General features: G+C 43.9%; 1 protein-coding gene across 1 annotated transcript in view; it reads left to right on the top strand.

The window, feature by feature from the left end:
• The first annotated feature begins 9,110 nt into the window (after nucleotides 1-9,110).
• Nucleotides 9,111-15,604, top strand: part of LOC138567324 (U8 snoRNA-decapping enzyme-like) — a 120,497-nt gene continuing 114,003 nt past the window's right edge. The window contains exon 1 of the mRNA XM_069645412.1: nucleotides 9,111-9,373. Within this exon, the coding sequence (XP_069501513.1) occupies nucleotides 9,194-9,373 (180 nt within the window). The 5' untranslated portion in view covers nucleotides 9,111-9,193. The remainder of the gene's footprint in view (nucleotides 9,374-15,604) is intronic.

The raw sequence follows: 15,604 nt of genomic DNA, 5'->3' as shown, positions 1-15,604 counted from the left end.
TAGGTGACAGGGTTTAAATGCAATGTTTCAGGTGGAGGGGATTTCTGTTTAGGGCCTTAAATGCACCCCACACCATGCGCAAGGACATATTTCCCAAAGATTACGAGGAACAAGAACATTTGCGGATGCCAAATATTGGACAATTAAAAGGGCATAAAGTTAATATGGGATAGAATGAGCAAGTCTCTAAAGGCCAAGAGGAGCAACTGCACCCAGCATAATATAATCAAATGGTGTTAAATGCACTGTTGATATGGACAATTTCATGGTCTTGTAACACGTGATGAAGAGCTAGCAAACAAGGGCTATTCATTAAGTATGAAGCTAAGATAGTGATGTGCCTACACTCCCTCGAATGTCCTGAGACAGTGCAGACTGGCAAGGTCAACCTTCAAACAGAAGACATTGGCATGAGGCCTACCAATGAGAGAGGGTACACTAATCTATGTACGTGCTGCTAGCAAGCCGAATTTCCAAGGTTGGACTTGGGCTGCCAACCAATTAGAATAGCCTGCCATGCATTTTGTTTTTCAAATTTGTTTTTTTTATTGAAATCTCGATGAACAGAGCAATAAATCAACAGTGAAATAACATTCAAGATGGGAACATTGAAACTTCTTTTCTATTTTCATTACCATAATCCCCCCAAATAATAAACAAATTAACAAACAATATTAATAACAATTGGCCCTATGAATTGTTCTAGCGTTCTTTTATATATCTCAAACAATACTTCAAGTCCTCATTTCCTCTCTGAACATTCCTATTCCCGGGAGGGGTCCCCGCCTGTGTCATATCACCTTAGATTTTGAAATAAATGCTTCACGACCTTCGGCCTAAAGAACATGTGCTCCTTGTCTTGCGCAAATTCAAAGAATAAGCCCAAATACGAGAGAATCGAGTCATAGTCCCTGTGATGTGTGCAGTTAACTTTTCCATAGCCACCATTTCCCATATCTTAACCTACTAATATGACAGACATGCCCCTCAATTGTTTTCCAAAACTGTGCGCGGTTTAGCTCTGCCATGGGCTCCTTTGCAGGAAAAGTGCCATTGTCAGGAGCATGCCCCAGCAGTATGATTAGGGGGCACATAGGGAGTAGACACCCCGCGATATATTTTATCCTCGACCAGATTTCTTGCCAATATGTTAGTATTGTAGGGCGAAGCCACCACATATGTGTGAGATCCCCCAGCTGCCCACACCCTTGCCAACAGTGATCCGGATATTCGGATAGAATTGCGTGTAATCTCTGTGGAGTCGTGTAACAATGATACCATATTTCTATTGCACACTCCTTGAACATTGTGCATCTGGAGCTTTTTTCAATTCAGGCCCATATTTTCTGCCAATAATCCATTGGGATCTGTATCCTTAATTCCCTTTCCCAGCGTGTCATATATCAAAGTTTGTCTTCTATGGAGCCTCTTTCTAATAGGCGGTAGCAACTAGAGATTTGCTGTTTTAAACCCAAGTTGCGCGCAAGCTTTATTCCAGGTAGTAAGGGTACATCGGGTGGAGTCTAGCAAATGGACCCTAGCAGATTTTGGTAGAAAAGCCAAATGGGCTAGAGGCATGCGGGAACAGCCTTGCTGTATTATCTTCCATTTCGGGCACCTGTCTTCTAGCGCCCAATCCTGCCATGCACTTTTACATACAATGTTACAAAGTATTAATCCTACCAGAAAGACAGTGTGACCCTGCATGAGTCAATTTGAGGAGTGGTTGTTCCCCCTGCTTTACTTCTTGAGATTACAGCAGTATTTTACCATCTCCTTTGAGTCTGTCCGGTTATTTGGTCTGAGGTATTTTATTGGTAATTCCATCTAGCACACACATGCTTCAAGGTGCTATAGTACATTGCCTTTCTGAGACGGAGGTGTTCAGGAGGTCGGGCAGCCTCCTGGTGATGTTTGACAGCTGGAGCTGGCAGGAAGGCATCGGTAGTGTCCATCAGTCGTTGGATTAAGACTGTTATCACTGTGGTTTATGTGTCGTCTGGATTGCCAGTTCCAGAGCACATACAGGAGAGGGGCATGGCTGTCTCCTGGGCTGAGACACATGGGTTTCCTTTCAAGAGATCTGTAGGGCAGTCACCTGGGTGGACCCCATCATTTTCATAACCCACTACAGACTGAATGTAAATAACGCCAATGATAATTCCTCTGGTGTGGATGTTTTGTCAGTGGTCAGATTGTGATCACAGGTTGTTTTACTTCTACAAAAAAAATTGGTGATGAATGCAACATCGCTAAGCTTTTATGGTGTGTCTCACTGGGCCCTTCCACAAATGTTAGGCATGGGTACACCTTATTGGTAAGTACTGTGACGAGGAAGAGGGACGTGGAGGTAATGCCCTGATTACTGCCCCATACATGCCAACATTTTGCAGACTTTGGGACAGAGATTTTGTGACAGACAGCGGGAGAACTCAATGTTCCCATTGGGTTACATTGGGGTTAGAATTATTTTAGGAGGGAGAAAGTAAAAAACAACATTTGTGATACAAAAAACGTGAGTCTCCTCCCTAAATCGGGAGGGTTGGCATGTATGCTTACTGGTAATCTTCATTACTCTTAGTCCTATTATTCCTCATCACAGTACTGATGCCCCACCATACCCACCCAAGAAAACTGGGGATTGTGGGTAAGTAGGAGATATTATACCCCCAAAAAGAAAAAAGAAACTGTTCCTGTGTGGGATGCGGGTCCCTCATAGGTAAGTACTGCGACACAGGAGAGTAGAATTCAGATTTTCCACACATTCGTTACAGAAAGTCATAATTCTATTAAAGACATAGAGGTGAAGGATTATGCTTTCTCTTCATCTTTACTGTCAGCAGCAAAGAAAAACCAAATATGTAAATGACTAACAAAAAACCAAGAAAAACTTCAATAACCATGAGATTTTCGGATTTTTGTAGTCCATCACCATAGGTCCTCAAACTGACCACGTGTTCCATATAACCAATAAAACATCAGTCCTCAGATAAAAAGCTCTTGTCCTCTTTCTATTCTCCCTCTTTCTTTGATCCTGCGAGGGTGTGTTCAGTACTTCTTCGGAATTCCATCCACGTCTTGACTCAGACCCTGGCTTGCTTGTTATCCGTCGCCCTTCCTACAGAAAAATATAAATTTACAAAGGTGACTATAGACCGAAACAAGGGTGGGCAATCGTATACATAAACACAATAAACCATCTCTTCAAGAAATATTACCAATAAAACCAATATTTCTTCATAAGCAGTACGTAAAAACAGATACAACATGATAAATATCAACTGAACATTCATACGATTGATAGGGTGGGATAATCCTTCGCCTCTGTGTCTTTAATAGAATTATGACTTTCTGTAACGAATGTGTGGAAAATCTGAATTCTATGTCAAGACCGGAGGCTCGGATTATGCTTGTTCAAAGCTTACTTACACCAACGATGCCGCACTTTCCATGGGTTTAAAATAGAAAGTTTTAAACGTCGATTCATTCGACCAATCTGCAGCTCTCATAATATCTTCTACCCTGGCTCCTATGTTATACGCTTTAGTAGCCATCGCTCCTCTAGCTGAATGGGCACCATACCTCTCACCATCTATGCCCGCTTGAACCATCACCCATCTAAGCCATCTAGCAATGGTGGCCGGTACAACTGCTTTATAAGGTCTACAAATCGCTATCAACAATTGAGACACTCCCGAGGGTCTAACTTCCCTCGACATCTCCTCGTAAGCCTCTATACACCTGACTGGACACAACTTTGGTTGAGCCGGAAAATATTCATAAGAAATAGATCACAAGCCTGTTTTGGTCCTTTTGTTATAAAGAAAGTCACCCCATTCGGAGATACACTCTTCCTATCAACCTCCAACACTCTAACATCAGATGATCTCTTGAGTGCTAAAAGACATAAAAGCATAGCTAGTTTGCCCGAAATCGTTTTCCGGGACAATTCTTGATTATCTGGCCAAGATAAAAACAATTTCAAAACTTTATCTACATCCCACAACTGATTATATTTAACACTGGGCGGTCTCAACATCTTTACTCCCTTTAACAATCTACAGATCAAAGGATGTTCTCCAATCGCTATACCCTGTACTCCAGGGTGCCCCGCAGATATCGCAGACCTGGCTGTGTTGATTGTCCTGTAAGCCTTGCCCTGCGCTGCCATCTGAGCTAAAAAATTGACTACATGCACTACATCTGTTCCATCGGGATGAATATCCTTTTCCATACACCAGCTATACCATTTATCCCACGCTGATCTATAAGCTTTGTGAGTCCCTGGGGCCCATGATTCATTAATGATGTTTTCAGCCTCATTCGATAATCCTGGCCTAACCCAAGATCTCCTGAAATCGCCCATGCCACTAGCCTGAGTCCTCCTGACCTCACCAGTGGATGACTTCCCTCTCTGGGATCTCGAATTCTTAAATTCTGTGTCTGGTAGAACTACTGGGTTGTGATATGTCAGTTCCAATAGACTGGGAAACCACGCTTGACCCTTCCAGTCCGGCGTAATTAGAATTATGGATGCTTTTTGATGTCTCACCTGTGCTAGCGTCCTCGCTCTCATTGAGAAAGGAGGAAACGTGTAATTCTTCTGGTGTTCCCAGGATTGAAGAAAGGCATCTGTCGCCTCCGCTTCCGGATCCGGTCTCCAGCTGAAGAACCGAGGAAGCTGTTTGTTTAACCTCGAAGCAAACAGATCGACCTGGCAAGGACCCCACCGAGTCATAATTTCCTGGAACACTTCCTCGTCCAGCTTCCAATCGCTGGCGACTCTGAGGTATCTCGAGTTCCAATCGGCCACTTCGTTCAACTGCCCCGGCAGATATTCCGCCGTCACCGAAACTCTTCTCTCCAGACAGAGTTCCCAAAATTCTTTCGCCAGTTCCGCCAATAACATGGACCTCGTCCCTCCCAGTCTGTTGATGTACCTGACTGCGGAGACATTGTCCATCTTTAACAGAACGCAACAATGTGCTTTCTCCTGGGTCCAGCATCTCACTGCAAAAGACCCCGCCAACAACTCCAGGCAGTTTATGTGGAGCCTCGTCTCCTGGTCCGACCACCTGCCTCCTGTGGACATGTTCCCACATCGGGCTCCCCAGCCCCATCTGCTGGCGTCGGACTCGATAATAAGGTCCGGGGATGAACCAAATATGGCTCTCCCGTTCCATGCATCCATATGAATGAGCCACCATTCTAGCTCCTCTCTCACTTCCTGTGAAATATTCACTTTTGATTCGTAAGAAACGCCCCTCCTGAGGTGAGATATCTTCAACCTCTGGAGTGCCCTGTAATGCAGGGGCCCTGGAAAAATCGCTTGAATTGAAGCCGCTAGCCGGCCCACCAATCTCGCCATGTCCCTCAACGACATTTCTCCTTTCGCTAGAGTATGTCTCAGTTGTTTCTTGATGTCATTCACCTTGAGAATGGGCAAACTGAGAGTTCCCTGTATCGAGTCCACTATGAAACCCAGAAACTCTATTGACTGAACAGGAACTATACTGGACTTCTCCCAATTTATCAGGAACCCCAGACTCTCTAACACCTCTATTGTTACCTGAATCTGATCTATCAACATTTCCTTCTCTTGACACATTAGACATATGTCGTCTAGATAAATTATCAGTCTTATCCCCTGAGCTCTGAGATGAGATACCACAGGTTTCATCATTTTGCTGAAACACCATGGTGCCGATGCCAGGCCGAAAGGCAGACATCGAAATTCACAAATCGTTCTCTCCTAAATGAACCTTAGAAATCTGCAGTGTTCCTCTGCGATGGGAATGGTAAGGTATGCATCTTTCAAATCTATTCTGGCTAACCAATCTCCCTGAATAAGGGTATCTCTCAACAGATGTATTCCTTCCATCTTGAAATGTCTGTATACCACGTAACTGTTTAGACCTCTCAGATTTATGATTGGTCTCGTCTTGTGTCTTCCTTTCACTATGAACATATTGCTTATGCAACCTCCTACCTGAACCGCAGCGGGTCGAATAGCTCTTTTGTTTTTCAAACCCTGTAATTCTTTTTCCAATAAAGCCTTGTCTTCTCTGTTCATTTCTAAACCTCTTGGTGGTTCTCTCTGATAAGGAGTTTCTATAAAATCTATATAAAAACCTTGAGCCGTCTGAATCACCCAGGGATCCCCTGAAATGTTCAACCAATTCTCTAAACATTGAGCAGTCCTCCCCCCTACCTCTATGGTCACCGGAAGTGTGCATGGTAATCTCACCTGTGTTATTTTGCTGACGCTCTCCTCGCCAGATTCTGCCTCTTCCCCTACTCCTCGATGGGAAGAAAGGCGTCTGTCTGCGCTCTTCTTGATCGCGCCAATTTGCTCTGTCTTGGAAGGATCGGTTGAATTGGTACCGGCCAGCCGAGCGACCCCTGCCTCCCGAAAACTCTCTTAAGAGAGGCTTGCGCCTTATCTAAGGCTGCGTACGAATTCACAAATCTGGTGAGCTCCTTAAAGAAGGAGTCTCCAAATAACTTTCCTTTAGCCGAAGAAGCTGAATCAGACAAGGCTAATTCACTCAACTTTGGGTCGATCTTAACCAACAAAGATCTCCTCCTTTCGGTGGTTATAGCATGATTAGCATTACCCAACATGCATATCGCCCTTTGGGCCCATCCTATGAGGATTACCGGGTCAATCGGCTCCCCTTTTACTTTTGCGTCCTCTCCCATCTGGAGGATCTTTGTGAGGGGTCCCGTCACATCAAGCATCTTATCCTGACAGGATCGCCAGGATCTATCAAGTCCTTTCCTCACATCTTTCGTGAATTTACCCATAAAGGTAATCATTTTTTCATCAATTACTGGTGTATCAGCTGCACCTTCAGGGAGGAGTGGTCTGGGGCATTCTGCCCTCATTTTGCTTCTAGCCTCTTTGGCTAGCGGCGCCCTCAGGCGTTTCTTTAAATATGTCGCAATTCTTTTGGGGGGTTCCCATTCTGATGATCTGGGATGAATAAGTGCTTCCGGATCGAAATCCTCATCATCAGCACCGTCCCCCTCTGCCTCCTCATTCTTCCTTTTCTTTATCGCCTCTTGGCTCTCTTCGCCCGAAGAGGATATCGATAGTACTTCCTCCTCTTCAGGGTACTCCTCCTCCCACTCATTCTCACTCTCATCTGAGGTATGAGATGATTCTCGTCCCCTGCTAGGCACCGCTTTATTTTTCCTTTTTCTCTTTCCACCTTTCTTTCCTGGTGGAGTGCCCGGGGGGGTGTGGGCCTCCTCCGCCCTACGGGCTGCTTTACTGCCCCCTTTGGACTTCATTCGAGCCTTCAGACCCTTGACCTCCTCCAGGCCCTGAGAAAAACGGATCCAATCCTCCATCAGCGCTCTGCTGAGGATCATGTCCCAATGAAGCCCCCAGGGCTTTGTGTAGGACATCAGTCATGGCCGTGTGGCTCCTCTTTTGGCTAACACTAGCCTTCCCCTCATCACTGGAGGAACTCATTATTCTCAGGCCCTGGGGAATTTCCAATGAATAAAAGTATGTATACCAGGGATTAATCAACTCTCTCAGTACAGGGAGCCAACAAAATCTGTCCAAATTAGAAAAAACTCCCTGGTTCTGGATATATATAAACAGATATAATAATATCCAATGACAGGTTTTACCTGGGACTGTGCCCGTATGACTGCGGTATCACTGTCTGCCTGCAGGGGCGCTGTAGGGCTCTTGAAACAGAACGCTACGTTTGTATGAACGATGCGTAATGTTATGGCAAGGAAATTGTAATCCCCAACGGATTCCGTTCAAAATAATCACACCAACACTTTCTAAAGACTCCTATCATACGCTCGGCACGGAAGAAGTGAGCGCCGGAACTACGTGGTCCTGTCGCGCTCCTTCTTCCGTACCGCAGTGCCCACTTCGACGGTTCTGAGAAGCTGCGGCTGCCGGTGCACCAGCCCCATTGCGGCCGCAACTTCAAGAAACCGTGTAAGTGTAACGGATATGCTCCGCCCAAAGGCACGTCACGTTTAAACAGTAAAAACACAATACACCGTTATAAACACACACCAAGCATTCTGCAAGAATAAAGAAGAAAAGTACTTAACTCGCTGCCGAGCAGCAAAGAAAGAGGGAGAATAGAAAGAGGACAAGAGCTTTTTATCAGAGGACTGGTGTTTTTTTGAACACGTGGTCAGTTTGAGGACCTATGGTGATGGACTACAAAAATCCGAAAATCTCATGGTTATTGTAGTTTTTCTTGGTTTTTTGTTAGTCATTTACATATTTGGTTTTTCTTTGCTGCTGACAGTAAAGATGAAGAGAAAGCATAATCCGAGCCTCCGGTCTTGACATACAACTAGGAGTAATCGATTCGGGGCATTACCATAGCTCTCAACCATTTGTGTTGCAAAGGCGGGTGAAAACACCCGATTTTATTTTTGTCGGCTGAGAGGCCCATTGAAACGAATGGGCGTGCAGGAGGTATGGTGGGTGAGTCAGCTGTTTACAAGCCGGGTGACACCCCAAAAGCATGAAAGCATGTGAGTTGAGAGCTATGCATTACTGCATGCAGTAACATTTACTGTATGCTATAATGGTTTTCAGAGTTCTAATTGTAAACTCTGAATTTGAAGGTGCAGTGAACGTGACGGGAATACCATGGCACCACTGTTTTATTTAACACACTGCCAAACTCTAAATAAGGCCCTTAAGTGTTTGACTGATGAAGGTCCATAACAGCCATGGTCAACTTTACATTCGGGCCTTAAATTAATTTCTGTGTTGGGGGCAATGTGACGTCTACTACTAGAGGGAAGATTGATTGAGTTGTTTTACAAGCAGATAGAATGGAAAAACATGAGAGATTTGCCTTTGTGTATTAATTATATAGGGGTTTATGAGAAACATCAGTCCCAAACAGGCTATGCTGAATGCTGGTAGCAGCCAGGCCAATGTAGGGGTTCCTCATGCGCGTTTTTTAACGAAAGTGTGCTAGTGTTGATTGGACACATGGAATGCGGTGTTCAGGATTGAGATGGCTGATTGGGTGCTACGAGCGACGTGTTCAGAGGGGTGGCACAAAAAGAACACACATTGGGCGTGAAGGGGCGTGGCTACCGTGTAGTTTACACTGAGGAGGCGGGGCAGGGACGACAGGTCAGCTGATTGGCTGGCGTCAGTGTGCGCGAAGGTCTGTCACAGTACCGCAACATGGCGGAGCAGGAATTTGTTGAGAGCGGCAAGAAGGATGGAGGCGGCGGGTTCAAGACCATTACCCGGCAAGAGTCACTCGAGCTGCAAGGATACAAACATGCATGTCACGTTTTGCTTCATGCGCCAGACCCCGACAGCAAGCTGTTCGGCCGCATACCACTACGCCACGCAGTGCTGGTGAGGGCACAGTGCGCCGCAGCACGAACGTCCCTCCGCATATCCCTCTTAATGAAGTTGCTAATTGTATTCTTTATTCCCTATGTTAATCTTCGTGCGATGGTAACCGTTTCTCTTCTGATCTAGCAATTCACACTCCTTAAGGCAATCCGATTCCCGTATATAAACCGGGCGGAGCCATTCTCAACTTTTGGAGAGGATGCTGGAGCACGGTTTTTGAAAGCAGGTACATTAGTTTTGGATATTTTTCCTCTGTTAAAGATAGTGAGCTAAAGACTCTGGGTAACCGGGACTAATGTCCGGTCCGGCCCGGCAGAGACTCTTTATAACCGGTACTAATGTCCGGCAGAGGGACTCCCAGACCCCCATTGTTTTTTGCATAATTGAAGTAACTTTGGGTCGCACTCTAGTTACTAGGGGAATCCAGACGTGGACCCCTTGCTCGCTATTCTTAGAGAGGCTCAGCACTATTCTACTGATGAGGTCTAACCAGACCAAAACACGTGCCTGGGGTTGCTGTTGGTACTCATGTTCTGAGGAGAATTGCCTGGTGCTGAACTGCCCCAGGGCAGGATGTTTTAGATATTTTTCCTCTGTGAAAGATACTGAGCTAAAGACTCTGGGTAAGTCTCTCGTAGCGGGGACTACTGTCTGTCAGAGGGTCTCCCAGTACCCCCCTTGTTTTTTGCATGACTGGTAGGATGACCATATTTCAAAAGTGAAAAACTGGGACAGGGCAACTAACATAAAAGTAGGACTAACTGTTGAAAGTGTCTGTCAAGGCACTACACTTCTGTAGCGGTTGGAGAAGGGGGTTTAAGTGTTAATGTGCAAATAAACACACATAAAATAATTTATTTATCACAAACTGACATTATCTTAAGTTGTACAATGCAGCATTTATTCTGTGCGAGATTGTGCATTCTTGCCTGCCACTTATGAAGACCTACTACCAAAAACCGGGACCACTGCAGTTTCCAATGGAAACATCTTGAAAAAGGGGGACAGCACCAAATTCCGGCACAGTCCCGGCAAAACCCGGACCTCTCGTCACCCCAGTAACTGGGCTGGAAATTGAGATTCGATGACCAGGAACTAATGCCAGCTCCTGGGTGTCGGGCATCACCTTGTAGGCAGGGGCTACCGATGGCGAACCAGGAGCCACCAGAGATGGTCTTTTAACAAACTGAAAGAAATGTGCATATTTCACTTTTGGGTAAATTCAGTTCCTTTGACGCCACTTCCTGTTGCGTACGTCACAGATTACCCCTCCCCCGCGTCTGTTCTTGACCACTTGCGTTTGTTGCTGCTGCTTAACTTAAACACACTCCTCTCTCCCAGATGTGAGATTTGATATGCTCTTGCTGTATGTACCCCCCGCCCCCCTTTGGGAGAAGTAACGCTCCAATCATACTCCCTTTTTTTTCCCTTAACATATTTCTTGGAAGTATTTGTATATAATGTCGAAGTAATCATTAAAATGTGTTTGTTTTTTTTTCTTTCACCTATATAGTATGGTTGAAAACCAAACCTGGAGATGATGCTGGGCAAGAGTATCATGATTTACCAGGTCCAGGGATGTGGATAAAGTGGTTGCTGGCCTGGCGAGGTAGTTTTACCTGGTCCTGACTGTTCATTTTGTTACTATTTAAAGACCTACAACATTGCTTATCCTCACTGCTTTAAGATCTCCCCTGTACATAGGCTCTGCTCTAATCACAGAAGGCAATCGTGCATTAGAAGGCACTTTGCTTGGTCTGCCCCAAACCCAATCTCAGCCTGCAGTCACACTAGGAGGCGTTCTTTAGGTATTTAGCTCGCCTTACGTTTAAAAATATACTACTGTGCTCAGCAATTAATTCCTTTTGACACTCAAAATAATCCTAATCTCGTGCTTCTTAATTACTAGCATAATGCTAGTTTGAACAATATAGTCTAATATATATACCATGAAAATAAATGCAATCGTGAAACCACTGCAAAAATAACGGAAGGGTTTGAAATGGCTGGGAGTTATTTAGTGCCTGCATCTAATTTAGGAAACCCTAGTTAGTTTGCTACCAGGAGCTACTTTTGGCCCCTCGGGCCAATTGGTGCAATACACATATACCTACGTTAAATTACATTTGTGTGTTTGGGAATGTACATAAATAATCTTTGGTACACATCTAGAAGACATTTAAATCATACAAAAAGTTAGTTTTTAAGTTAGATTTGCAGCATGCTATGTACTCGCTCTTGGTAGCCCCTGCTTACTGTATGACGCCTAACACCCTGGCGCTGCTTTCAGCAAGTGCTCATCAAATCTAAAATTTGAACCCTTCAAAGCTGTATTTCAGTTAGCAAAACCGAATCACATTTTATTTTTGCACTGCATTTAAAAGCAGATGCTGTTTTCATTCTAACGATGCAAAGGGACATGCCGCAAAAAAATATGTATCAATTACTGCTGGAAGATTTATAAAGACGTGCCGGAGTTCTAGACTTGACTCAAATCGCAGCTTCACCACTGAATTAGTGTGTGCTCCCTTTCAGTTTTATCACCTTATGCCTTATCTGCCAAAATGAGTCTGTACAAGTGATTCAACTAGCACTGTCCAATACTCCTGATATTGTCCCATATAGAATAATAATTGTGATCATTCATATATTGGCCATTTTTAAAGTTTGTCTCTTAACTTGCCCCTGGACATTTTTTTTAATGTAATTTCCCATGATTTTTTCAAGAATCCAGGGCTCATTCTGTCACGTCATTTTCTATGATGTCACTGCATATGTAAATTAGGACTCCCACCCCTCTCCCTCTGCAAATCTTTTGATGCCCAAAGCATTGCAAATTCTAGGGTCGGCCCTACGTTTCTATGGATCTGTACATTATTCAATTTCTCTCCCCTCTCAGTATACCATCAACTCCCCCTTGCATTCAAGTGTAGCAACAACCCCCTTTTGCCATAAAATTAGCCTCAGCCACCATGGAAATAACCGACATGGTGACAGTGCTCTAGTTTGACTACAACGATTGCTCTCTCACACAAACTCTCCACTCAGCTTGGTGACTTTCAGACAATGACCCGTTTACAAGATAAAGTTCAATGGATGAGCAGATCCAGGGATCAAGACTGGTTCTACAGGCTGAGCCCACAAGAAAATCTAAATAATGTAACATAATAGTTTGTAAATCAAAGAAGTAGTGTAATGCAAGGTGGTGCTTTTTTATGTTATATGAAGCAGGGATTTGATAACCCGGAAATAAAAGCAGCTCCTGGGTATCGTGCATCACGCCCACTCTGGGGAGCTAGGAGCTTGTGAAGGTGATTTATGAATCTAACTTGTATATGATATGATTTGTCCATTTAGGTTGTATGTAATCAGTTACCCAGACTCGCCCTTTCATTGCTATGTGAGGTATCGACCTCTCCACAGGCACACATTCCAAGCCTTACTTCTCTTACCACCTGGCTAGACCTGTGCCCTTCTGTTACACATTGCATATGAGAGGAACTCGCCCGTACGCCTATGTTTTTATAGTACACAGCAAGCATCCCCTGCCAGACTCATGTTGCGGGTACGAATGGATACTCCTATCCCTCAGCTGGGCTTCTGTGTGTGGTAGAGGCAGAGTCCGTATTTGAAGGCTCCATGTGGCCCTGCCTAGCTCGCCTGCATGTTACCCCTGTTCGAGGTTACCACCCCAGGAAATGATGAGCTGAGTGCCAGTGGCAGAGCCCTGCATGTTCAAGCTCCGAAATCTTTCACTTTGAGAGAGCATGCAGGGGTGGATTGGAGGATTGTATATGGTATGTAACAGTGCTTTAAATAGAGACCAGTTGTGATTTGGCTGGATATTTGGCTCGCTTGGGTCTATAATATAGGATACTTGTATAATTTACTAAAGTTGGATAGCTGCAAAACCTTTTGGAGCAGAGACTTGCCCTCCTGTCTCTACACTTTGAAATGTACTGATTGCCCACCAGGCTTGTGCGCTTATCCGACAGTATATTGATATACAAGAAATATTGCAATACATCATTATAATAATTGTTTTATTAGTTGCGTTTGATCAGCCGACATGTGTTTCGACCTCGGGTTGTTCTCAAGGCTTGCAAATGCTGTTGGAACTAATGTCCATAATTGATATTGCATCAAATAAATTGATAACAAAACCACATGCATGATCAAATTATTAGCACATCAACATCCGTTGTTGAAAGATAAACAAAAATGCGTAGGCCATTTTAAGCAATAGGAGATATTAACAGTAGTCCTATTGACATTTTGTTACATCATATTGTAGAGCACATTAAATTACCATCATACAATAAACATTTGATTTGGAATAAAAAAAAAAGAAATGCGAACATAATGGCGAAAACATGAAATTCTACTAAAATGGAAATAAATCCCAACAAAATAAATTGGGGAGAAGAGAAAGAAGAAACATAGATTAATACTAAATTCCATTAAATAGTCAGTGTAACTAGAACCTATAACCTCATTCTCATAGATCATACAATTTTTGTCGTCTTAAACCATCACGTAGAAGTAGCCACTTAACCATGTTAATATTAGATTTCATTAGAGTAGTTGATCATTCACACCCGGTGATTATAATTTATTCAAAGGTGCACTCTCACTCTCCATATTAGTCATCATGCTAATGGTGTTCAATTACTATAGGTCTATTACATAGTGTCAGAAAACTCGCTGTACTTTTGATCCTCTTCAAGATCCCACAGTAGGGGGGGATTATAATTGGTGACCTGAGTGGGTAAAAAAGTTAAATATCATGAGGATATATAGCTTGTAATGTATATTGTTTGAAATTCAAGATGATACAGATTTTCATACTTAGGCAATCAAGGGAGAGGAGCTCACCCCTGTAGGTTGATCAGATATCCACATGTGAGAAAGCTGATTCCAATTTCTTGATCTATATGTATGAAAATAGGTTGCAGTCAGTCTGCACTAGTGGTTCTTGCTCTCTTATTCGTGTTTCATGTATAGCACTGTACAAAGTATTTACTTATCAGTAATCTCTGATAAATGCTGGTTACTCACTGTAATTGGGATACATCCGCTCTAAAGCCTCCTATAAACGGGTGTCCTGTCGGGAACCCCTGTCAGCATGCTGCAAGTCTCCTTTTCACAGCCGCCATTTTAATTGTCAAAGAAGGATAGTGATGGTGTCACAGGCAACATGTGCGTGGTGTCCATTACCTTTCGGGGCACTTGTAAATAATAACTCATGCTGTGGTCGTAACCACTTCTTGATTGTGTCTCCAAAGTTTAGAATCTTGTACTCGATTCAGAATGTAGTAATTGGAGTGCTGAATAGTAACAGCACCAATTAATGCTGCCTAGGAATTAATTGTGTCATCCAAACATTGTTCTTGTGATTTGAAATTACATGATTGACATCAGTAATTGTGGTCCTGTTAGGAAAGATTTCCCTTAGGTGCAATGTTCCGTCCATTTTTGAACCCCACATTTTGTTTTTTGTTTGGCTTACCTAACCTGACTTTTTCCAGTGGAGCACAGCATTCAGCTGCACTCCTCTGGGTTTTCACTCATTTGTAATATGGAATTGACATGTCCTTCAGGCTGACAGTACTGGGGAAACTGTTTCCTTTGTCTTTGACTATGCTGCCATTTCTTGGTAACTTTATCCATGTGCCAAGTACCTTACAGTACCGCGCATAGGGGTCCTTTTGATTTATGGCCCAAGCCACGCTTTAAGGATTTTTTGGTGTTTTTGCAAGTGCCTAGGACAAACTGGTGGCAGCAGTTTACTTTTTAAATTATTTTTACTTTGTTTTTATGGACCATACCGAGTTTACTGTGATTGGCCCAAGACTGTGGCCGGTGCCGAAAATGGCCATGCCACAAAGCCTTTTGTTCTGTCCTATGGCCATTTTGTCCCTTTGCCTTCGCCCAGGTGGAGAGATCCGGGTATTCATGCAGCCTCCCGTGAAAATTGCATCTTTCGCGGGCTCCTGCATGTCACTTGTGCCAGTATGTCTGGTAGTTATGAATGACTGGAACCACTGCGGGCCGTGATTGGCCCATGCCTGGCGTGCATGCAAGAAAGCAGATCTTCATTGGCTATCTGAGATTTGGGCAAATCTTGGATAAGCGAAGCAGCTCTGCATCCATTCCAGGTTGATCTACTGAGGTTCACACCAAACTTCATAAGGAGACTCGAACAGCCGGTGACGTGCTAGAAAGGTATGG

This window comes from Ambystoma mexicanum, chromosome 2p, assembly GCF_040938575.1.
Source record: "Ambystoma mexicanum isolate Mex_15411 chromosome 2p, UKY_AmexF1_1, whole genome shotgun sequence".
NCBI classification, from domain to species: Eukaryota; Metazoa; Chordata; class Amphibia; order Caudata; family Ambystomatidae; genus Ambystoma; species Ambystoma mexicanum.
This window is presented reverse-complemented; position numbering and strand designations above follow the sequence as displayed.